We start from the raw sequence: 25,159 nt of genomic DNA, 5'->3' as shown, positions 1-25,159 counted from the left end.
AGCAGGAGGCCGGTCCATGTTTAGTCCTGACTCTGGCACCAGCAGGAGGCCGGTCCATGTTTAGTCCTGACTCTGGCACCAACAGGAGGCCGGTCCATGTTTAGTCCTGACTCTGGCACCAGCAGGAGGCCGGTCCATGTTTAGTCCTGACTCTGGCACCAGCAGGAGGCCGGTCCATGTTTAGTCCTGACTCTGGCACCAGCAGGAGGCTGGTCCATGTTTAGTCCTGACTCTGGCACCAGCAGGAGGCCGCTCCATGTTTAGTCCTGACTCTGGCACCAGCAGGAGGCCGGTCCACGTTTAGTCCTGACTCTAGCACCAGCAGGAGGTCGGTCCATGTTTAGTCCTGACTCTGGCACCAGCAGGAGGCTGGTCCATGTTTAGTCCTGACTCTGGCACCAGCAGGAGGCCGCTCCATGTTTAGTCCTGACTCTGGCACCAGCAGGAGGCCGCTCCATGTTTAGTCCTGACTCTGGCACCAGCAGGAGGCCGCTCCATGTTTAGTCCTGACTAATAATAAACTTTTCAGTCAACTGCAGTACTATTCAACATACTTTTACTCCTGCTTGAGTCGTATATTGTCCAGTGCAACAGAACTCTCACTAGAGACAAAAGCTTTATTTTCTTGCGCTGCTCCTTCAGAAAAGTTTCTCATTTTTTTGTTTGTCCTTTGAAAACTCCAGATTTTGCTCTTTATTTAAAACGTTGTGTCTTTACAACAACTCGTTTAACTACTTTGTACTTTACACATTATTTTGAAGTAACTTTTGCTCTTGTACAGTTCTTGTCTTTTCTGCCGCCTGAGTTTACTCGTTCACACTGTCCTGAGCCCAGTTTAGTCCTGCTGTGACCCACAGTCTCCAGCAGGGGGGTCTGCAGCTCTAAACTGAGGGTCTCCAGCTCCATTGCGCCCTCTTCAGGCCTACGATAATAATGACACTATAGATTATTTGTGTGATGGTAAACCAATAAAAGACAGTGTGTGTATTATTGTCAGATGCATGATAAAAGCAGAAATGTGTCATCTTTATTCACATCCTTGAAAAGACTGAAACTGAAACATTTGGTTTTAGTTGTGACTGAGACAAATGCAAAGCTTCAAGACAGACGCAGGCAGCAGATAAAACATGTTCAGAAAGATTTGATCCATTTTACTGAGAACACCAGCCCAGAATTTAGTTTTCATAATCACGAGCCTGTGGAGAAAAACACGTTTAATATTTCAATTGTAATCGAAGAATAAAAAGCATATTATCTTAAGTGACTTTAGTCCGTCTGACGGCCGAGGCCCCCACGGCTCCATCCAAAGTCCTTTACTTCTAGATGAAATTGTACTTCTCTTACCATATCTCGAGGGGTGAGCTCAGGGTCACAGGTCATCTCCTGAACAGATCAAGAATATTGTGGTCATGGAATATTTACTTGTTTTAAACAAATGATAAATGTGCAAACTCACGAATCTTCTCCTGGACTTTGTTTCTTCTGTTGAAAGAAAGTATTTGGCATTAGTAAAGGTCACAGTAGAAGTAGTGTCCATAGTACACTACCTGCCACATGGCAGCTCTGGCTTGATTGGCTCCCAGGCCCGAGAGCCTTTGGACATGTGAAGTTTGTACCATGTTCCTGAGCCCCCCAGCCTCTCTGTGTCAGCCCCCCCCAGTCTCTCTGTGTCAGCCCCCCAGTCTCTCTGTGTCAGCCCCCCCAGTCTCTCTGTGTCAGCCCCCCCAGCCTCTCTGTGTCAGCCCCCCCCAGTCCCTCTGTGTCAGCCCCCCCAGTCTCTCTGTGTCAGCCCCCCCAGCCTCTCTGTGTCAGCCCCCCCAGTCTCTCTGTGTCAGCCCCCCCGGCCTCTCTGTGTCAGCCCCCCCAGTCTCTCTGTGTCAGCCCCCCCGGTCTCTCTGTGTCAGCCCCCCCAGCCTCTCTGTGTCAGCCCCCCCAGTCCCTCTGTGTCAGCCCCCCCAGTCTCTCTGTGTCAGCCCCCCCAGCCTCTCTGTGTCAGCCCCCCCAGTCTCTCTGTGTCAGCCCCCCCAGTCTCTCTGTGTCAGCCCCCCCAGCCTCTCTGTGTCAGCCCCCCCAGTCTCTCTGTGTCAGCCCCCCCGGTCTCTCTGTGTCAGCCCCCCCAGCCTCTCTGTGTCAGCCCCCCCAGTCTCTCTGTGTCAGCCCCCCCAGCCTCTCTGTGTCAGCATCGGCCCTGGACACTGCCCGGGGTCAGAGTCTGCAGCAGTGGTCAGTGGGACGTCATGTTTAGTGTCACTTTTATATAGTGTAGATCATGGCGTTTCAACATAAGGCCCGGGGGCCAAATCAGGCAGAGCGATTAGCGCTCTCGCCTCCCAAGAAGGAGATTGTGGGTTCAATTCCCGGGCCAGTCCAACATCACATGATCTCGCTCTGTCCTCCCCGTGTTACCGTGGGTTCTCTCCGGCTCCTCCCACCGTCCAAAGATTTCAGATTAAGTCTAAATGTCATTGTTTCTATTTGTCTAATGTCTGTTCCTATGTTATTGATTTGGTTTATGTGGATCTTATTTTACTTAATATTTTATTGTCATACACTATTGTAGCAGTGGCAGTGGCAGTGGCAGTGGCAGTGGCAGTGGCAGTAGCAGTAGCAGTAGCAGTAGCAGTAGCAGTAGCAGTAGCAGTAGCAGTAGCAGCAGTAGCAGTAGCAGTAGCAGCAGCAGCAGTAGCAGTAGCAGTAGCAGTAGCAGTAGCAGCAGTATCAGTATCTTACTCTTGTCTCTGGTGCAGATGGAGACCACCACAGTGGTGATGATCAGGACGGTCCAGCCCAGAGTCTTCAGCACCAGGAACCACCACCAGCCTGAAAACACATCAGGACTAAACCAAGTTCCTTTAAACCTGTGACCAAAACTACTTTGAATGGAACTGATACTATTTGGGTAATTAAAGCAAAGCTAAGTAACATTTTCACCTTATTGAACGTCTTAAGGTCGGCTGAGGCTAATTTTTTTTATATTTGGCGACGTGAATGTTCTTGTATGTGATTATACTGCCTTATTGTGATAAAGAAAGAAAGAACAAAATCTGTGAAACAAAGCTTTTGTTTCTATTTTCATAAGGGAGCTGCAGGGGGAGCTGCATCACCAGAGTTACTTTGTGCTGCTTTAAAGTTGCATTATGGGACTTTTCTGGTACATGCCTGTCTCTATGGAGATGTTACTGTTTGCCTGTGCAGCAGTGTGGCCCTGACACTCTCATTCACTCTGGAACTCCTCCAGGTTTCTACTTTTTCCCCCGAGGAGGTTTTTGTAGTGTTTCCTGGCCGAGAAGGAAAGTCTAAGGACAGAGGACTCTGGGACATCGCCCTTCGTCCTTATGGACATTGTTTATTCCGTTTTTCACTGTCGCCCTCAGAGGCAACTGTTGTTGTGATTTTGGTTTGTTACAAAAATAAATTGAATTGAATTGATTTTTGGTTTACTGTAACTTTTCAACCTGTGCTGTCCAGGCCCCACATCTTCTGATTTCATGGATGAAACGTCAGAGTGTTTGAGAAGGCTCAGATCATTGGCATCGCGCAGAGAAAACATCTGAGGAGAAGCAGAAACTAATCTACTTCAGATCTGAACTCCAGAGAGAGTGTGTGGGACGAGCTGGAGATCTGTGTGAGGAACAATGACACACTGAAGATGTGTGGGAGGAACAATGACACACTGAAGATGTGTGGGAGGAACAATGACACACTGAAGATCTGTGTGAGGAACAATGACACACTGAAGATGTGTGTGAGGAACAATGACACACTGAAGATCTGTGTGAGGAACAATGACACACTGAAGATCTGTGTGAGGAACAATGACACACTGAAGATGTGTGTGAGGAATAATGACACACTGAAGATCTGTGTGAGGAACAATGACACACTGAAGATGTGTGTGAGGAACAATGACACACTGAAGATCTGTGTGAGGAACAATGACACACTGAAGATCTGTGTGAGGAACAATGACACACTGAAGATGTGTGTGAGGAACAATGACACACTGAAGATGTGTGTGAGGAACAATGACACACTGAAGATCTGTGTGAGGAACAATGACACACTGAAGATCTGTGTGAGGAACAATGACACACTGAAGATCTGTGTGAGGAACAATGACACACTGAAGATCTGTGTGAGGAACAATGACACACTGAAGATCTGTGTGAGGAACAATGACACACTGAAGATCTGTGTGAGAAACAATGACACACTGAAGATCTGTGTGAGGAACAATGACACACTGAAGATCTGTGTGAGGAACAATGACACACTGAAGATCTGTGTGAGGAACAATGACACACTGAAGATCTGTGTGAGGAACAATGACACACTGAAGATCTGTGTGAGGAACAATGACACACTGAAGATCTGTGTGAGGAACAATGACACACTGAAGATCTGTGTGAGGAACAATGACACACTGAAGATCTGTGTGAGGAAATATGACACACTGAAGATGTGTGTGAGGAACAATGACACACTGAAGATCTGTGTGAGGAACAATGACACACTGAAGATCTGTGTGAGGAACAATGACACACTGAAGATGTGTGTGAGGAACAATGACACACTGAAGATCTGTGTGAGGAACAATGACACACTGAAGATCTGTGTGAGGAACAATGATACACTGAAGATCTGTGTGAGGAACAATGACACGCTGAAGATCTGTGTGAGGAACAATGACACGCTGAAGATCTGTGTGAGGAACAATGACACGCTGAAGATCTGTGTGAGGAACAATGACACGCTGAAGATCTGTGTGAGGAACAATGACACACTGAAGATGTGTGAGGAACAATGACACACTGAAGATCTGTGTGAGGAACAATGACACACTGAAGATCTGTGTGAGGAACAATGACACTGAAGATCTGTGTGAGGAACAATGACACACTGAAGATCTGTGTGAGGAACAATGACACTGAAGATCTGTGTGAGGAACAATGACACACTGAAGATGTGTGTGAGGAACAATGACACACTGAAGATGTGTGTGAGGAACAATGACACACTGAAGATGTGTGTGAGGAACAATGACACACTGAAGATCTGTGTGAGGAACAATGACACACTGGAGGGAAACACATCTTTTAATATCGCAGACACTTATTGAAATTATGCCACAGTGAATATGTGCTGGGATCAAAGCTAAAGGCTAAAGGTCCAGATAATACAACGATTTTTGGACAGGCATAAAAACAGAATTGACGTCTACTGACACTTTTTGTAAGATTCTCACTCTCAGTTCTTTTCTTTTTTTAATTGTGCGAAGATCCCTAATCTAATTGAAGGAAGTTCCAAGATGTGGGAGCAGCTTGTGAAACAGCTTTCTTCCCCCGGTCGGTCCTTACACGAGCGAGAGGCCAGCCATACGTGAGTGCAGGGCAGACTGACCCTACGCTCTGGAGCCCTAACCCTCCGCACAGGCAGAAGCACGCCCACATATCGTTAGACACTAAAAACAATGTGGTAACCTCTTGTCACCCAGTCTTGTCATAGAGTTCACTTAAACTCTTTTCCTGGGGGGTTTCAGGTACCGGAGTCAACCAAGTGTAGTAACATAGCGACGGCCCACCAGAAAAGCTTCATAGTGCAGCTTTGACTTTGGGGAGTGTGTGTCACATTAAACCCTGTGAGAACCTTTAGATTCTGATTTTTCATAGTTTCCTGGACAAGCTGGTGTGGTCCATTCAGCCGGACCTTCCTCTGAAAAACACAGGGTCAAGGGTCAGTCTATGTGCCCATATTTGAACATTGGTGAGTGTTAGGATTTGCTACGTTTGATGCTGTGTACAGAGAAAGAGTGCCTGCTGTTTCTGGTACTGCACCTTGTTTGGGCACATGTAGAATTGATTTGGGCTCACATGCGACTGCTCTAACGAGCCGAAGTGTTCTCTGCACCGGCCTTAAGGGAGGTTTTCCACAACCGCATAGAGTTCAAAATGAACGCTCTTAGACTCATGTGTATGTTGCACATCTCCAAACAACTTATAATCGACACAGGCAGTGCACATGTTTGTGTGTCCCGGGCAACTGTGTCCACTCGGAGTCGGTGTTTGGCTCCTCTGGTGTCTTTGCCGATGCCCTTTTGTGCTGTGCTCTTTTGGCCCTTTTGTGCTGTGCTCTTTTGGCCCTTTTGTGCTTTGCTCTTTTGGCCCTTTTGTGCTTTGCTCTGACATGAGCTTTCATGTTGTGGAGAGACAGGTTATAGACCAGGTCATTGTACATGGATCATTGCATATTTGGAAATGTACAACATAAGATAAGATAAGCCTTTAATTGTCCCGCAATGGGGAAATTGCAGTGTTGCAACACAAAGTAGGTAAAGAAGTAAATAATAAAAAACAGATCACTTATAAAAACATTCTTAATAGAAAAGCTCTTATAACACTCTTATAAATATATGGACTGAGAATATTGCACCAAGATTATGTCAAAAGATCAGAGAGTCTTTATAGCAAACACAATGTGTTTGTGGAAATATATGTACATACTTTCACACAGTAGACCCCGGTTCAGTTCTCACTTGGGACATGAGCAGCCAGTGCTGGGGAACCAGAGCACCTAGATGACAAATGGGCTTCTGGAACAAGGAGGAAATGGGCGAGATGCGAGAACTTGACTCTGGTAGAGTGCTACTACTCCAATAACCCTAGTCAGAGGAGCTACATGCAGAGAATGTGGGATGAATGGAGCGTACGAAACCCACGGTCAACACTAACTAGTAGCTCAGTGTTCTAATATCCACAAGCTGCAACTGCTATCACAACTAGCGATTGATAAAATAAGATAAGACATGCCTTTATTTGTCCACACAATGGGGACATTTCGGTACAACACAGATGCTATGGCAATAACAAGGGTGAGCCAACGTGAGAGGTCAGGGGGGAGTTAGTGGTAACTCCCCATCCAGAGATTGGGTACGGAGCCCCAATAACCACGCTGAACACGGCAGCAACTGACCTGAAAGATAAGATTGTGACGAGAATGAACAACAGGCAACCCCGAAGCCCAGTACAGCGTCTCAGGGAAGTATTCAAGAGGATATGGATTCAGCTATCCCTACGACAACCATCACATCAGCCGGTATCCTCGGCTATCGTAAGAGCAACCATAAGATGAAATACCCACCATGGCCAAAGGAGGAGATACAGACCACAGATGTTAAGACACAAAAGCTCTTGACCATGGAGGGTTCCACCGAAAATCCAGCACCCTGAGACACACGAGCCGTAAGGAAGGAGGCCGAGGACTAGTGAACGTGAGAGCCACTGTCCAGGACGAAACGTCCAAGATCCATAAGTACATCAAGGACAAGGCTCCTACAGAGGACGTGCTCAGTGAAAGTCTCAGACAATGAGGAACAGAGAATGATGAAGTGCTGGAGGAACCATCATGGGAGGACACGCCCCTACATGAGAGGACACGCCCCTACATGGGAGGACACGCCCCTACATGGGATGTGCCACCGGAACATAACTGAAGTGGCTGATATCACAAAATCCTACCAATGTCTAGAAAGAGCCGGTCTGAAGCACAGAGGCCTTGAACACCAGAGCAATAGAGGCCCAGATCTACCACACCAGACAAGACCCAAGGTGTAGGCTGTGCAAAGAGGCCCTGAGACAAGACCCAAGGTGCAGCCTGTGCAAAGGGGGCCCTGAGACAATCCTGCACATAACTGCATGTGCAAGATTCTGCAGGGACAACATAGATGGAGCTCCATAACCAAGTGGCTGACTTAGTGTACAGAAACATCTGTGCAGAGTACGGGCTGGAGACCCCAAGGTAAAAGTGGGAAACACCTCCAGACGGACAGAAGGGTAATGGCAAACCAATCAGACATTGTGGTGGTGGATAAACAGCAGAGGGAAGCCGCTGTGGCTGATGTGGCAACACCAAATGATCAGCAACATCAGGGAAAAGGAACACGAGAAACTGGAGAAATACCAAGGGCTCAGAGAGCAGCTGGAAAAGGTCTGGAAGGTGAACGTGAAAGTGATGCGTGTGGTCATCGGAGCACTTGGGGCAGTGACCCCCAAACTGGAGGAATGACCCCCAAACTGGAGGAATGGCTTGAGCAGATCCTGGAAAAACATCAGACATCTCTGTCCAGAAAAGTGCAGGAACAGCAAAGATACTGAAGAACCCTCAAGCTCCCAGGGGCCTCTGGTAGAGGACCCGAGCTCAGAAAAAGGGTTGAGACCACCCACGGTGTTTACGGCAGGTTGCCTTAGGTTAAAGTAAACATTTGAGTTGTTTTAACTTATCATCCGAAATTGTACATCATTTTAAATAAAGACTGTGTGTGATGATGACGTAATATGTGACTCGCCACCGCAATTGTCGGACCATGTCGGCCTCGGTGAAACTGAGAAAAACAGCATTTTACTTTTTTTCCCCCAAATTTGTGATTTTCATTTTTTTGCAGAATGTGCTAGTTGAAGTTATGAATAAGCCCCTGTGTGCTTCAGATAACACTATTGGTTGTCTTAAACGTATACATTAAGCTGTTAAAAATGTGGAGTTTTGGGGTCTTTTTCCTGCTCTCCTGGGGGCGTCACCTTTTTCTAGCCAACGTGTTGTTTACATTTTCCACCAATCAGCTGTGATCCACATGGCTACAGCTGCTGCTCTGTGTTTTCCTCTCATTACTCCAGACCGTCTGCAGAGCACAGTCTTCAGAGCTTACATTTCCTGAACTACGTTGCAACGGAACTGTTTACTCAGGTACACTTTTACTTTACTACTAAATTATTGCTTTAACGCTGTGTTTTAAGGCGGTCTCGTGATCACTTTAGAATCTTACTTGTCTGCTCCGGTGGAGCTAATGCTAAGCTAACATGTTGCTTCAGTGCACTCTGCAATACGGGCTTAATGTGACTACTTGCTGTTATCACCATGTTATCGGGTTATTTTTCGGCGTGGGTTGGCCCGTGGGTTGTGTGGGTCGTGCTTTGTGTCTATTTTATGGTGCTAAACCGGCTGTTACCCCCACAGCCCGGAGCTAAACGCAGCTATTCGGAGCTAAGTTGTAAGCTAAACTTTGCAATGTTTTCGGGTTATTTTTCGGCGTTTTGTCTGTACAAATTATATACTTATGTAGTATTTCTTGACCCGTGGGTCGTGCTTTGTGTCTGTTTTATGGTGCTAAACCTGCTGTTAGGCCCGGAGCTAAACGCAGCTATTCGGAGCTAAGTTGTAAGCTAAACTTTGCTATGTTATCGGGTTATTTTTCGGCGTGGGTTGGCCCGTGGGTTGTGTGGGTCGTGCTTTGTGTGTGTTCTATGGTGCTAAACCGGCTGTTAGCCCCACAGCCTGGAGCTAAACGCAGCTATTCGGAGCTAAGTTGTAAGCTAAACTTTGCTATGTTATGGGTTATTTTTCGGCGAGGGAAGAGAAAAAAACTACAACTCCCGATACCACTTCTGGTCACGTGGCTTACGTACGTTGCACGTCACGCACGCACTGCGTCACTCGAACCAATCACGCGCTGGCCTGGCCATTATCAGCTTCCTGTGTGTCTCTCTGTGCACGGTGTTGGGAGAGACAACAGGACGGCTGAACCAGGTAAGCTTTGCGACTAAAACACCCGCTTTTAATCACTTTAATGTGCGCCGGTTTTAAACTCGAGTGTATGTTTATGTTTTGGTGTGCTGTTCTGCAAGTGTTTTGCTTTTACGAGCCGTGTTATCTCAAGTGAGCTAGCTAGCATCGCTAGCCGAGGGCAGATGTCCCAATATCTCCGCGTTTTGCATCTTAAATACACCGTTAACGTCACAATGTGAACTGTTATTTGTGAAGCGTGTTATTCCCATATTACTGTTAACCCTAATCCTTTTATCCCCCTTTTCAGAATTGGCAAAGACACCCTGACTGATATGACCTGTCTCTACGTGAAGTCTGCTAAGGAGCGTGGTAAGTGTAAAACATTATTTTGGTAATTTTCATGTTTTAATGATTAGAGTATAATTAACCATAAGCAACATCTGTTTTTCAGGTGAGCCTGCAGTTTGTACATCAAGCTTCAGATCACTGTGGAAACAGCTTCTCCAACACATCAGAAGCTGCAGGCCACGCACAGATCATCAGATTATCAAGCGAGCATACATGAAGACCAGGGTTGACACTTTGGAAGACATCGCTGAGGTTAGTTTATATTATTTGACTACTGTAATGTGTAAACATTAGCCTGGCAAAACTTGCTGCTCTCTGCTTAAGATATGTTTCTTCTGTTCTCATTTTTTTTACATTGTCGCCCTTGTCATCAGGTAGTGGAAAACAGCTCTCCTGAGTCTCACCTCAATATCCCACAGCTTGTTGGAACGGCGGATGGCAAAGTGTTTGTCAAGAACTTGGACTGGAAGAAGCATCTGAGTCCCTTCTTCAGACGGCTTCCAAAGATCAAGAGTTATCAGCACTTCAGGTATTTATATTGAAACTCTCACATTGTGTTAAAAAAAAAAAATAGTTAATGAGTGTTTTATGTGAAATAGTTAGCCATTTCTTAAATGTCCTGTTATTTGTTTACAGCTTTGATGCCAAGAGCCGAGAGTCACAGCACAGAAGAGTGCACAGAGGAAGAAGAGGATGAGGATGTGATCTCTGATGTAATTGGACTCTGATGGTGTACATATCATATCTATTATCTCATATCTCATATATTCAAAGCCATGGACCTGTTGCAGTTCGTATACCTGGCCCTGGCATCTGTTTATAAGAGTTCTTCTATTAAGAGTGTTTTTTAAACTTCCTATAAGTTACTGTCCTTTCCCCCTGTATCTACTGCGTTGTAACATTAAAGGCTATCTTATCTTATCTTATCTTTTGTTGTTTGTGTTGAATCATTCAGTGCACCATTGTTGGTGAATCACCTGTGAATTATGTTTATCGACAAATGCAATGAACCCTATTCTCATTCTGATTCTTTGATTCTATTCAGGGCCTTTTGTAATCCAAGTATTTCCATTTTAATACAGTAACTTCTAATTCTGATTCAAGTCCAGTTACCATCAATAACAACACTCCTCTTGAGTCTTCAGTGACAGCTGTAGGGGGAGGTGGTGTCAGTGTGACAGGGGGGAGGGCTTATCTCAATGAGATGCAAATGAGCCCCGCCCCCTGTGACTCTGGGCTCTCTCAGGTGAGAAACTTTGGAAGCCGTTTTCTCAGTGAATGGGTTTGAGAGTTGTTTACATTCAAATGACCACAACTTACTCAAATATGATCAGATCTACATGAGTGAGACATCATTGGAAAGCTTTGAATTCACACTTTCAGAATCTGTGAATAACTCAAAATGTCTCCGGGTAGACATGTAACTGGATTGGCCACGGTCAGTCACATATGAGAAGTTAAGCATGTTTTTGGACTCATTGTTCTGAGGTTTGATTACAAGAGGAAACAAAAGTGTCTAATGGTAAAGAACAATTTAATCTATCTGGATTCATATACGACCCTCTATTATTGGCTCGTATCAAACTGAGACATAAAAACTGTGATGGACCAATGGTTTTGGATCAGTTTGCTGGGACCAGGCTCAAGGGGACTGTCCTAGGTAAAGTAATGTTTCTGTCTCACTCCATCGCCCTTTGACTGGATTGTCCATTGGAGACGTTCAGAGGAGTCTAGAAGCATCTGTGTTAAAGCTGTTGTGATAAAAATGTAAATATATGATTATATTTCTGTGATGTATTTTTCTCCCATGCATGCTACACAAAAGTCTGACGTTTCTGTATCGTTTCATATTCTAAGTTGAATTGTGTTCTCTGTGTGTTAAGGAATAGCATTGGTTTATGTCTAATTCCATGACAGCTGTACACAACATGCTCATAACAACTGCAAACATACATGTAATATAAAAACACAATTTTGTCACAACTCACTCACTTTGAACAATTCATGATTTCCCTTTGCAGCAATTATATTAACCCCATAATCAGAATATGACCTAGATACTTTCAGGTGTAAATGTAGTAAGTGTGTGTCGTACCTAAGTCTTTGTTCTCCTGGACCATCAGGCTGTACTCTGCAGACACCAGGACTTCACCCTCCTCCTGGTACTGACAGGTGAAGGTTCTAGTGTGTGGACTCTGGAGCTCCACTGTCAGATCAGACTCACAGGTCTCTCTTCTTTCAGACAGAACCTTCTGATGATCCTGGTCCACCCAAAGAAACCTCCCAGATGAACAGGTAAGTCCAGTGTATCTGCTCAGAGTGCACCGTAATGTGATGTTCTGGTCGGGGTCGGCTGGAGCTGAAGACACTGAGAGATGAAACAGATGGAAAACTTTATTAGAATTAGCAAACAAACTTATTCAAGCAGAAAGTCAGCGCACTGTAAAATACTTCACATATTTACATTTGACTTTCTTCATTGCTGTCAATATGTTCAAGAAGACATTCTGTGTTTTCACTGACAGATCTTTTTTCTTTTACGTTTTGTTCAATGTAAAACACAATATTGATCTAATACAGCTTAAAAATAAAGACAGGTTCATTGACTTCCTGTCCACTGAACTAATAAGCCCCGCCTCTTTATTCTTGCATTTGACTCTAACAAGCAGCAGATTTCTGTTTTTGTGAGAACATCTTGTCCTGAGGTGGTCTTCAGATGCTGATGATGTCACACTCCCACATGAGGGGCAAGAGCCAGGTTTATGGATTACACTGGACTTTACCACGAAATATCTCAAAGAAAAAATCACAAACGTTTAATCTGATTCTGTCTAAAAGGGACTAGACTCATTAACGTCTTGTATTTTAACCGAAATCTGCATTTGAACAATAATCATTTTAGCTGCTCCCATCTGTATTACATATTATTGGACTATAGAATGATGTATTATCAGGAGGCTCCGCCTAGTGGGCGGGGCGTACTCAGAGTACTATAACAGTTCTAGAGTTCACCAGCAGTGACTTCTGTCCAATCAAAGGTGAAGGACTAAACACTGATACAAAAGGCAAATATGACTCACCAGTGAGGACGCTCAGATACACATGTAGTTTGTTGATTGTATGTTTTATATGTGTTGGGAGGGCAGCACCTTTTATTTATTTTATTTTGTTTATTTTTATTCCATTGATTTTAGTGTGTTTGTTTGATTTAATTTTCTATTTGATTTTGTTTTTATATCTTATTTTATTACTTTTATCCTATTTATGCCTCTGTAATCTTTTACCTGCTGTGAAGCACTTTGGAACCTCTGGTTGTATAAATCGTGCTATATAAATAAAGTGGATTGGATTGAAATATGACTCACCAGTGAGGACGCTCAGATGCACAGTTGTGTCTGAATTAGGGTTGTTCCCCTGACGACAGAGGAATATTCCAGAGTCTTGAGCAGAGACGCTCTGAACAGTGAGAGAACAGTCTGAGTTCAGCTTCAGTCTGGAGTCACTGCCCTGGATCTGTCCTTCAGAGACTTTGGGTGATGATGATGAAGAGTCTTTATAGTGAAGCCAGTTGACTCTGGAGCAGTCTGGACCGAGATGCTTGAGTCTCTCACAGGGCAGAGTCATGTTTGCTCCAGCTCTGGAGAAACGAAGGGCGTGGTCAGTCTCTGTAAAAAAGAAGAGAAGTTGAGGTCAATTCATGTTTTATTTTCTTGATTTTCCGGAGCAGCTTTAGGCAAATAACAGTTTTAGGCCTGATTAATATATTTTTTTCATTGCTCTCAACTCATATTATCTAAAGGTTAATAAATCCCACGCTCTGTGCAGTTATACAAATCTGCTCTAAAACGTTCACACAGAGTCTTATGTGTCAGTCTGCAGAGAGCTGAATGTTGGACTGGACCTGGCTGTTCCTCAGGTCTTTACTGTCTCTAGTCTGAACAAAACTAACTTTAATCTGCTTTTGTATCATTGTGTGAAGAGAACATGCAATAAAACTAAAAACGAGATAAAGAAGCAAGTTCTCTGTAAAATACAATATTTCATGACACTTTAGATGAGGAAAACAAAAGCAAGATGTTTCTGGAGAATGGAGAGTCTAATGAAAATGTTTAGAGAAACTTGTGTTAAAATTGTCACAGTTGTTGGTTAATATTAAAAACAAAAATAAAATATTTTTTACAAATGTTAAATAATTGTCACTTAGATACATTTAAATAACCTTTGCATTTAGATTTGCTTAAACATTACACTTTATCATCTGCTCTGTGAAGCTCAGCAGGGCTGGGCTTGGTTAGAACTTGGATGGGAGACCACCATGTGTCCTCCAGAGACAGAGGCTGAAGCTCTCCAAACCTGGAGTGAGGACTTCTAAGAAGTGGACCAATGATGCGGAGGAGGAGGAGCTACGAGCGTGTTTGGACATTACAGACTGGGAGGAGCTACACGGACACTGTGACGTCATACATTCTGTGAGGACAGCATTAGACCATCACACACCAAAGTCACTTTCAACAATGACAAACCCTGGTTCACACTTTAAACTGAGGCTGAGGCAGAAGGAGGCGGAGCACAGGGCCGTGATAGAGAGCGCTATAAAGATGCAAAGTATTGATCACCATCACAGACTCCCCCATCACCACCATCACCCAGGACCTCAAGTGGGAGCCCACCATCACCCAGGACCTCAAGTGGGAGCCCACCATCAGCTCCCTCATCATGAAGGTCTGAGGAAAGCAAAGCTGACCACTTCTGGTGGTCCCAAGAGTCTCTAAAAGCACAGTAGGAGGTAGAGCCTTCTGGTGGCCCCAAGAGTCTCTAAAAGCACAGTAGGAGGTAGAGCCTTCTGGTGGCCCCAAGAGTCTCTAAAAGCACAGTAGGAGGTAGAGCCTTCTGGTGGCCCCAAGAGTCTCTAAAAGCACAGTAGGAGGTAGAGCCTTCTGGTGGTCCCAAGAGTCTCTAAAAGCAGAGTAGGAGGTAGAGCTCCTGTGTTATGGAATCAGCTCCTGTCCATGTTAAAGAGGCCGACACAGTCTCTTAATTTAAGTCCAGGCTTAAAACGTTCTTTGAAATGGCTTATGGTCAGACCAATTAGGAACAGAAATATAAACCTACAGTTTCAGCTACACTGCCCTAGGAGCAACTCTGGGGGAAGTATGGCAGCTTGACCATTATCATCTGATAAAGACTACTTATTCTGTCCCACTTTTCCACCTGGAGTGGAACAGACTCATCGATGACCTGTGGACCCAGATGCTCCTTGAGTCCCTGAAGAAGCGGTCTCTACTTCTTATGAACGGTTCTTCATCTGCCGGAAGAACTGGTTCTCCTCCTGAAGAACTGGTTCTCCTCCTTAAGAACTGGTTCTCCTCCTAAAGAACTGGTTCTCCTCCTGAGTGGCTCCAGCTCCACTGTCTCTCTTTCAGAAAGCATTCCACTGTGAGAGACAGAATCTAAAAATGTATATAATCATTCAATGTTTAAATCATTTATTTGTATTTTATTGCTGCAAATAAGTATTGAACACCTGTCAATCAGCAAGACTTCTGTCTCTCAAAGACCTGTTAGTCTGTCTTTACAAAGTCCACCTCTGCTCCACTTATTCATCTAAATTAGTTCCAGCTGATTGAGCTCATTATCTGCATAAAGACCCATGTCCAGCCCACAATCAGTCTGACTCCACCCACTGCCGGCTGGAAAGAGCTACGGGCGATTGGCAAGAAGAAAGATCAACTGTTGGAGCGATTGTTAGAAAAGAGAAGAGGCTAAAGATGATGTCACTCTCCCTCAGACTGGAGCTCCATGAGGATCTCACCTCGTGGAGGATCCTCTCTGTAAAAAGATGCTCTTTCTCTCCAGAGGACGTCAGTCTGTTGGTCAGTGCCTGTAGGGGCCATATGTGGGTTTGTTACGAGCACGACTCTACGGTGTTTGGGGGCGGCACTAGGGTGAGTGCTCATCTGCTGCGGGCGGTGGCTTGGATCATGGCGGCGGGGTGAGCACGGGGAAGGAGACATTTGTTGACCGTTACGTTTTTGTTATTTTACCGTGATGGTTTTCATTTACGTTCACGTTCTACGCCTCTTTTATGTTGATCGTTCCATCTCACCAGAAAGAGGCTGTTGTTGTGGCACAAGCGTGTGTCATCTAAATGAAAGTAAGTGCCGGCTTTTCTGTTTACGTGTGGAACAATAAAGTCACCTGGCATGTGCACCTGGCATGTGCACCTGGCATGTGCACCTGGCATGTGCACCTGTCTGTGACGCGTCTTCAATCTTGAAATACCAGTGTCTTAGCACGCCGCAGCTTTGGTTTTGTTTGGATGCCATCGCCGCAATATTGCCCTTAAAACACTGTCTTTTCACATTTACTTGTTTCTTACATGTCATTAAGAAATGTATATTCTTGTAGAACCAGAACCTTTTATTACTTGGAATATTGTCATGTTACGTGTGAACAAACACTACCGACTAAACTGGTGAGTCTGAGGCTGATTTATGCAGTCGTTTAATGACCTTTAACATTAGCAACAATGCTAATGGCTAAATGCTAACATGTGGTTTACCATCATGTTTTTACATCATACATTTAGATTTGAATGTTTGAATGTTATATTGCTATGCTTACTAGCATGCTAACTAGCATGCTACATGCTAAAAGCTCTGCATAGCCATTTAAATGGTTCTGTTTATTTGGAATACTTTTTTTAACAAATACTAATTTTAGTTTGGCATTAGCCAATAGTTCAACTACAGTCTTGATTCTTATTCTAAACTCTGCCACGCCCACGTCAGTTTGACACCGAGCACATGACCAAAAGAGTGTGAAAAAACAAAAGATGGTACATTTTAACACCTACATGTTCCTCTTATTCTCTCGGCTCAGTTATTATGTGGTGTCGACCATAAAACCTCTTTTTTCCTGCACTGATCCAGAAGAGAACCAACGACCAACGGAGCTCGTTTTGAGCCTGACTCTGACGTCTTTAAAGTGTCACTCTCTTTCTCCTTTCACTGCAGTGACATGTATTTGGAGTTTGTGATTAATCAACCAGAACCAGAAGCACCTCCTCTTACACAAATCGTCTGAACATTTCTCTTTTTGTCTCTTTTTGTCTCGTTTTGTCTCTTTTTGTCTCTTTTTCCTGACTGAAACGTCCACATGAATGGGTGAAGTTCTATAGATGTGGTTGTGAATGATACGAGATATTTGTAGAATGTCTTTGGCTTTAGAGATCAGTGAACTTCAAGTGATCGGATCAGAAACAATCGAGAAATGATTCACAACAATAAATACATAAATAAAGAGTGGGAGGGGCTTGTTCTCCAGGCTTTCAGGTGGTTTCTCTTCGGTTCAGGCTCATGGGAAATCACATTCAGCAAGATTGTAACTGCACAACCATCAATGAGCCACATGAAAGACTTTTGGAGGTTTGAGTCTCACCTGGTGTGAAGTCGGCTGAGATCAACACTTTATTCTCTGCATCGAGAACCTGACAGGTGAAGGTCCTGATGTGGCGACGCTCCACCGTTAAATAGGACACACAGTTGCTTTGTTGGACATTGGTTGTTATTTTCCCCTCATGATCAGACCAGACGATCGTCCCATCCTCACACTGTCTGCTGTGCCTGGACACGGAGCACTGGAGTGTGAAGAGTGAAACATCAGGACCTGGAGGAGCTCGAGACACTGAAAGAGAAACATGTTCACATCAGGAAATAGGAATATGACACAGACTTAAGCCGGCTTCACACACCGGCGTCAAATTCGCTCCCAATGCAGAAGTTGGACGCCTGTTGGACATTTGAAGACAAACGCCTCGGCTGCGCGTCCGAAAAATACACTGGGCTTGAACTCACGACGCTGCAGTGGCACCAACACAATGTTCAACTCAATCATATGGCAATATTTTCAATAAAATATATCCACTTCCTTTAAATAAAGTTTGATTTGATGGTTTTTAAAATGGAGACATGTGACTTACCCTTGATGGTCTCCAGATAAACTGACGTGTCCCAGGTATTTTGGTCAAACAGACGGCAGACGTATTGCCCTGCGTCTTCTTCAGTGACGTTGTGAATGTTCAGAGAACAGTTTGGGGCCAAACTCACTCTGGAGGAGCCTTTAGGAGCCTCGACAACACTTCCTCTTCTTACTCTGTCTACAGCTGAACCGTATCTGTTGTAGTAAAACCAGCTGACATAAGAACATTCTGGACCATGTGTCACTGCTTTAGGACAGGACAAAGTGACGTCTTCACCAGTTCTGAAGAGTTTAGATTCTGCTCCTACAAAACAAACAGGTGAATTGAAGTGAAGTGTGTTGATTTCCTCTGGATCTAATCAGGCCAGTGGTTTTCAAAAGTCACTAGGAATGTCACAATATCACATTATTTACAGAAGAAACGTCACAATATCACATTATTTACAGAAGAAACGTCACAATTTAACAGTTATTCACATCAGTATTTGAGTCATAATGTGACCTAAACACATAAAAGCTCTTTTTAAACTCAGATTGAACAGAAGTGACTTATTTTATCATTATTATGACTGTTTTAGTTCATATATATTCTGTCCTTCACAATCTCAGTCGATGAACAAATCACATTTTATATTTTTGTTGCAAACATTAGTTTTCACAAAAACACCTCAGATTCAGAGATGGGCCAGTTATATTTAGTAAAGTAAAGTTTTCAGGCTTCATACTTTTCCTCCTCCTTAAGTAATAGATTGTAATAGATTGTAATAAATTGTAATAGATTGTAATAGATTGTAATAGATTGTAATAGATTGTAATAGATTGTAGAGTGTAACAGAATTCTGCAGTAAAAGTCTTGGTTCCTCTTCCCACTAAAGACACAGGTTTTAAACAGTTTTAGGGCAATAAAAATTTCTTGGTTAAAAGTCTCTGTCTTAAGTACAACTGCTTCTCTTCCGTCTCTGATCAGATTTTAAAATACATTTGTTGTTTTGCACCTCTTGAATAAAACAAAGTCTTACCTTCAAACTGAAGCACAAAGGCTAAAACCAAGAAATAAGAGAACGTGGAAATCATCTTTAGTTCAGTCTGCTTCATCTGAGCTTCTTCTGAGCTTCTTCTGAGCGTTTGTGTCCAGTTCTCTTCCTCTTTCTGTGAAGTTTTATTCTTAACTTATTCCTCCGCCCACGTCCGTTTGACACATTTCAAAACCTAAATGTTCCTCTAGTGTTTATTATAAAGTCTGACAGCAGCAGGAAGGAAAGACCTACGAAACCTCTCCCTCCCACAGCGAGGGTGGATCAGTCTCTCACTGAAGCTGCTCTCCAGAGCGGAGAGAGTGTCCTGCAGGGGGTGAGACTCATGGTCCAGCATAGATGTGAATCTAGCCAGGACCCTCCTGTCCCCCACCTCCTGCACCGAGTCCAGAGCACAGCCCAGGACAGAACTGGACTTCTTGATGACTTTGTCCAGCTTCTTCCTCTCCCTCTCTGTGACGCTGCTGCTCCAGCAGGTCACACCTACAGGAGCTGATGCACCACAGAGTCATAGAAGGTCTTCAGGAGTGGCCCTGTCACTCCAAAAGACCTGAGTCTCCTCAGGAGGTAGAGCCGACTCTGGCTCGTCCTGTTCAGTCTGTGTTATGAGTCCAGTCCAGTTTGTGGTTCAGATGAACACCAGGTACTTGTATGAGTCACTCTCTCAATGTCCCGTCCCTGGATGTTCACTGGTGAGGGGGGCGTGGCCTCTGTGGAAGTCCACCACCATCTCCTTGGTCTTCCCCGCGTTGATGAGGAGGTGGTTCCGCTGACACCAGTCCACAAAGTCCTGCTCCAGTCCCCTGTACTCCGCATCATCGTCGTCCGAGATGAGTCCGATGATGGCAGAGTCATCAGAGAACTTCTGCAGGACACAGCTGTCCGTGTCATGTCTGAAGTCTGCAGTGTAAAGGGTGAAGAGAAAGGGCGCGAGGACAGTGCCCTGGGGCACCCCCACACTGCAGGTCCGAGTGTCAGACACACAGTCCCGGGCTCTCACAAACTGGGGTCGGCCCGTGAGGTAGTCCAGGATCCAATCTGCCAGGTCACACTCCACACCAGCCGTCTCCAGCTTGTCCCTCAGGAGCAGCGGCTGGATGGTGTTGAAGGCGCTGGAAAGATCGAAGAGCAGGATCCTCACAGAACTGCCAGGCTTTTCCAGGAGAGAGAGAGAGCGGTGCAGGAGGGAGATGACGGCGTCCTCCACTCCGATGCCAGACCGATATGCAAACTGCAGCGGGTCCATGGCTGAGCTCACGGTGGAGCGGAGGTGGTCCAGGACCAGCCGCTCCAGTGTCTTCATTAGGTGGGACGTGAGAGCCACTGGCCTGAAGCTGTTGAAGTCCTTGGCGCGCGGTGTCTTAGGCACAGGTACCAGACAGGAGGTCTTCAGACCTGTGGTACCACCCTCAGCTTCAGGCTCATGTTGAAGACATGCTCCACAACTCCACACAGTTCATCTGCGCAGGACTTAAGGAGCCTGGGGCTGATGCCATCAGGTCCTGCTGCCTTCCTCACTTCAATCCTCCTCAGCTCACTCCTCACCTGTGCTGCTGTGACAGTCAGTGGTTGGCAGGGGGACTGTGTGCTGGGGGGATGGGTGAGTCCAGGCGAAGTGGGGAGCTGATGGGGTCCGGGGCAGAGAAGCGAAGAGGAACAGATGCAGGGCATTGTCCAGCTGTGGAAGAGGGAGCATGCAGCTGTGCAGGGGGAGGGGCGGGTGACCGATCAAATCTCAAGAAGTGAGCATTTAAATCATTCACCCACTGTAGATCCCCCTCTGTCTGGGCAGGGGGGATTTTGAAGCCCGAGATGGTTTTCAGGCTCCTCCACACTCCCTGAATGTTCTTTTGCTGCAGCTGCTCCTCCATCCTCCTCTTGTAGCCGGCCTCAGCCTGCCTGATCTTCCTCCTCAGCTCCCTCTGCACAGTCCTCAGCTCCTCCTTGTTCCCTGACCTGAAGGCTCTCTTCTTCTCCTTCAGCAGAGCCTTCAGTTCACGGTTAATCCATGGCTTGTTGTTTGGAAAACACTGCACCGTCCGGGAAGGAACAATGTTCTCAAAACAGAAGTTGATGTAGTCCGTGATGCACTCTGTGATGGTGTTGATGTCCTCCCCATGTGGGTCATAAAGCTCAGTCCAGACAGTGGTGCTGAAGCAGTCCCTCAGAGCCTCCTCGCTCTCAGCAGACCACATCCTCACCTCACGGGACACCACAGGCTGCCTGCGCACGATGGGTTCATACACAGGCCTCCGATGTACAAGGGTGTGGTCCGAGCTGCCCAGGGGAGGAAGGGGGGAAGAGGAATAAGACTCTTTGGTGTTGGCAAAAAACAAGTCCAATGTTCTATTCTCTCTGGTGGGGCAGGTAACATACTGGGTGTATGTTGGTAGAACAGAAGAGGGAGAAGCGTGGTTAAAGTCACCAGAGACGAGGAAGAGAGCCTGTGGATGCTGTGTTTGCAGCTACAAGTGCAGGGGAACAGTGCTTCACAAGCATTTTCAGCATTGCCAGACGGGGCCACATAGACTGCGATCAAAATCACATGTGAGAACTCCCGGGGCAGATAATATGGCCTCATGCCAATAGCCAATAGTTCAATATCCTTGTTACATAGCTGCTCCCTCACTGTGCAGTGTTCGGGTTTGGACCAGCTCGTGTTCACATACACCGCCAGACCTCCTCCACTTTTCTTTCCGCATTCTCTCGTTCTGTCCGCCCGCAGCAGATGAAAATTGTCCAAACCTACAATAGAGTCTGGCATTTCTGCTGTTAACCAGGTCTCTGTGAAAATCAAGACGCTGCTGTCCCTATAAATCCTCTGGGACCGCATGAGGCTCGCTATTTCCGTCATTTTATTTTGAAGGTACCTCACGTTGCCCATGACGACGGCGGGAACCGACTTCCTGTTTGTCCCTCTCTTCTCTCGGAGTTTACGTCCAGCCCGTCTGCCTCGTTGCGTTTTCCTTAGGATGTCCGTCGGGATAACGTGACGATCTCCGGGTAAGACAACTGTTCTCCGCAGTTTCATGAGTTCTTCCTTTGTGGAAACGCGGTACGGCGCCGGCCGGGGGGCGGGGCCGGAGCCGGGGGACTCAGAGCCAAGACACATCGCGACGACACAACGAAAACACTCAATCCAGCCGAATAAAGTCAAAACAAGTTAATTTAAAGCGATTCCAGTGCGTGTCCCGATCGTTCTTGAAGTTCCTCTTTCATATAAACGTGTATATAAACGTGTACCGACGACACGCCGTACTTTAGCGCGGCCGGAGGGCGCGGGGGGGGGGGCTGGTGGGCTCGCTCGGAGCTAGCTCACATCACAACAACACAACGAACAACGCTCAAATCCAGCCGAAAAAAGTCAAAAACAGTTGAATTAAAAACGATTCCAGCGCGTGTCCCTATCGTACAGTAAAATAGAAAAAATATTTATATAAATAATTAAAAAATATAGCAGATAAAGCACAATAAGTGTGAGCGTTTACACCGGGCTGCTAGTTGTACCAGCGCCTTATGACGTATGACGTACGTTTAGTCCTGACTCTGGCACCAGCAGGAGGCCGGTCTATGTTTAGTCCTGACTCTGGCACCAGCAGGAGGCCGGTCTATGTTTAGTCCTGACTCTGGCACCAGCAGGAGGCCGGTCTATGTTTAGTCCTGACTCTGGCACCAGCAGGAGGCCGGTCCTTGTTTAGTCCTGACTCTGGCACCAGCAGGAGGCCGGTCCATGTTTAGTCCTGACTCTGGCACCAGCAGGAGGCCGGTCCATGTTTAGTCCTGACTCTGGCACCAGCAGGAGGCCGGTCCATGTTTAGTCCTGGTCCCTGAGGTCCTCAGATGGTTCATATGGCACTAACATGAGGGCCACAAACTACACGGCAATGCCAAACTTGTCAAATGACAAATCATGTCAAATCTGATGATTCAAAATTTTCCATTTGACATAGTTTCGATGCCTCCACAACTTTAATAAAACTTGGAACATTAATATTAGGTTGGTATAACATCAAAATGCTTAAATATTCCAATTTTACGGTAAAAAGTACTAGTTTTTGTTGTTTGGACCAACTTAGCAGAAGCCGGAGGGACAGCAAAAATTGGTCTGAGAGCCACATTTGGCCCTTGGGCCGTAGATTGGACACGCCTGATGTAGCGGTTGAAATTCAGGTCTGAGTCCATTATTACTCGTTAATTTTTCCTTGTTCATGGGTTTTAGAGCGAGACTCTGGAGGTGACACTGACACTTTCTCTTTGTTTCTGTGATAAAGACGATGATTTCAGTCTTGTCTGAGTTCAGCTGGAGAAAGTTGTTTTGCCTCCACACACTGACTCTGGCACCAGCAGGAGGCCCTCTGGCACCAGCAGGAGGCCCTCTGGCAGCAGCAGGAGGCCCTCTGGCAGCAGCAGGAGGCCCTCTGGCAGCAGCAGGAGGCCCTCTGGCACCAGCAGGAGGCCCTCTGGCACCAGCAGGAGGCCCTCTGGCACCATCAGGAGGCCCTCTGGCACCAGCAGGAAGCCCTCTGGCACCAGCAGGAGGCCGGTCCACACACTGATCTGTTGGATGCAGTGACAGTCAATCCACTGGTCCATATTAACCTGTCGACAGTGAGACATAGATCTGACTCGTCTGCATCATTGTGATAGGACAAACCATTGTTTCGTATCAGCCGTCCCAATGGCAGCATGTACAAATTGAACAGAAGGGGACCCAGGACTGACCCTTGGGGCACCCCACAGGTCTCAGAGACACAGTCACCAATCTCAACAAAGTATTTCCTGTTTTCAAGGTAGGACTTCAGCCGCTTTAAGTTTAGTTTGCTCTTTTAGATTGCACAGGGGACTTTACCTGAGTCCATCAGCCCTCAGCAGTGAGCGGGCTGAGCGGCAGTGAGTGAGCTGAGCGGCAGTGAGCGGGCTGAGCGGCAGTGAGTGAGCTGAGCGGCAGTGAGCGGGCTGAGCGGCAGTGAGCGGGCTGAGCGGCAGTGAGCGGGCTGAGAGGCAGTGAGCGAGCTGAGCGGCAGTGAGCGGGCTGAGCGGCAGTGAGCGGGCTGAGCGGCAGTGAGCGGGCTGAGCAGCAGTGAGCGAGCTGAGCGGCAGTGAGCGGGCTGAGCGGCAGTGAGCGAACTGAGCGGCAGTGAGCGCTGCAGATTTGCGTCGCGTAGACCTCAAGTGAGAGTCACAGCAGATGATGAGCTCCAGTAGAGCGAGTGAGAGTCACAGCAGATGATGAGCTCCAGCAGCAGGAGTGAGAGTCACAGCAGATGATGAGCTCCTGCAGCAGGAGTGAGAGTCACAGCAGATGATGAGCTCCTGCAGCAGGAGTGAGAGTCACAGCAGATGATGAGCTCCTGCAGCAGGAGTGAGAGTCACAGCAGATGATGAGCTCCTGCAGCAGGAGTGAGAGTCACAGCAGATGATGAGCTCCAGCAGCATGAATGAGAGTCACAGCAGATGATGAGCTCCAGCAGCATAAGTGAGAGTCACAGCAGATGATGAGCTCCAGCGGCATGAATGAGAGTCACAGTAGATGATGAGCTCCAGCAGCATAAGTGAGAGTCACAACAGATGATGAGGTCCAGCAGAGCGAGTGAGAGTCACAGCAGATGATGAGCTCGAGCAGCATAAGTGAGAGTCACAGCAGATGATGAGCTCAAGCGGCACGAGTGAGAGTCACAGCAGATGATGAGCTCCAGCAGCAGGAGTGAGAGTCACAGCAGATGATGAGCTCCAGCAGCACGAGTGAGAGTCACAGCAGATGATGAGCTCCAGTAGAGCGAGTGAGAGTCACAGCAGATGATGAGCTCCAGCAGCATAAGTGAGAGTCACAGCAGATGATGAGCTCCAGCAGCATGAATGAGAGACACAGCAGATGATGAGCTCCAGCAGCATAAGTGAGAGTCACAGCAGATTATGAGCTCAAGCGGCACGAGTGAGAGTCACAGCAGATGATGAGCTCCAGCAGCAGGAGTGAGAGTCACAGCAGATGATGAGCTCCAGCAGCACGAGTGAGAGTCACAGCAGATGATGAGCTCCAGCAGCACGAGTGAGAGTCACAGCAGATGATGAGCTCCAGCAGCACGAGTGAGAGTCACAGCAGAAGATGAGCTCCAGCAGCATAAGTGAGAGTCACAGCAGATGATGAGCTCCAGCAGCACGAGTGAGAGTCACAGCAGATGATGAGCTCCAGCAGCACGAGTGAGAGTCACAGCAGATGATGAGCTCCAGCAGCACGAGTGAGA

At 46.4% G+C, this 25,159-nt stretch overlaps 1 protein-coding gene across 1 annotated transcript; it reads right to left on the bottom strand.

Moving 5' to 3' along the window:
• Nucleotides 1-1,071: 1,071 nt before the first annotated feature.
• On the bottom strand, nucleotides 1,072-24,429 carry LOC140362774 (uncharacterized). Its single transcript, XM_072448963.1, has 9 exons — nucleotides 24,405-24,429; nucleotides 23,767-24,061; nucleotides 17,657-17,763; nucleotides 17,344-17,589; nucleotides 13,269-13,568; nucleotides 11,999-12,271; nucleotides 5,647-5,712; nucleotides 2,731-2,820; nucleotides 1,072-1,482 (listed from the first exon to the last, which is right to left on the bottom strand). The coding sequence occupies exons 1-9, from the start codon at nucleotides 24,427-24,429 to the stop codon at nucleotides 1,370-1,372; spliced, it is 1,515 nt and encodes a 504-aa protein (XP_072305064.1). The 3' UTR covers nucleotides 1,072-1,369.
• Between the last annotated feature and the right edge of the window lie 730 nt (nucleotides 24,430-25,159).

Source organism: Eucyclogobius newberryi, unplaced genomic scaffold (genome assembly GCF_026437365.1).
Source record: "Eucyclogobius newberryi isolate DKJ021-1_F unplaced genomic scaffold, fEucNew1.0.hap1 SCAF_1, whole genome shotgun sequence".
NCBI lineage: Eukaryota > Metazoa > Chordata > Actinopteri > Gobiiformes > Gobiidae > Eucyclogobius > Eucyclogobius newberryi.
The sequence above is the reverse complement of the archived record's forward strand: the minus strand, read 5'-3'. Positions and strand labels throughout refer to the sequence as shown.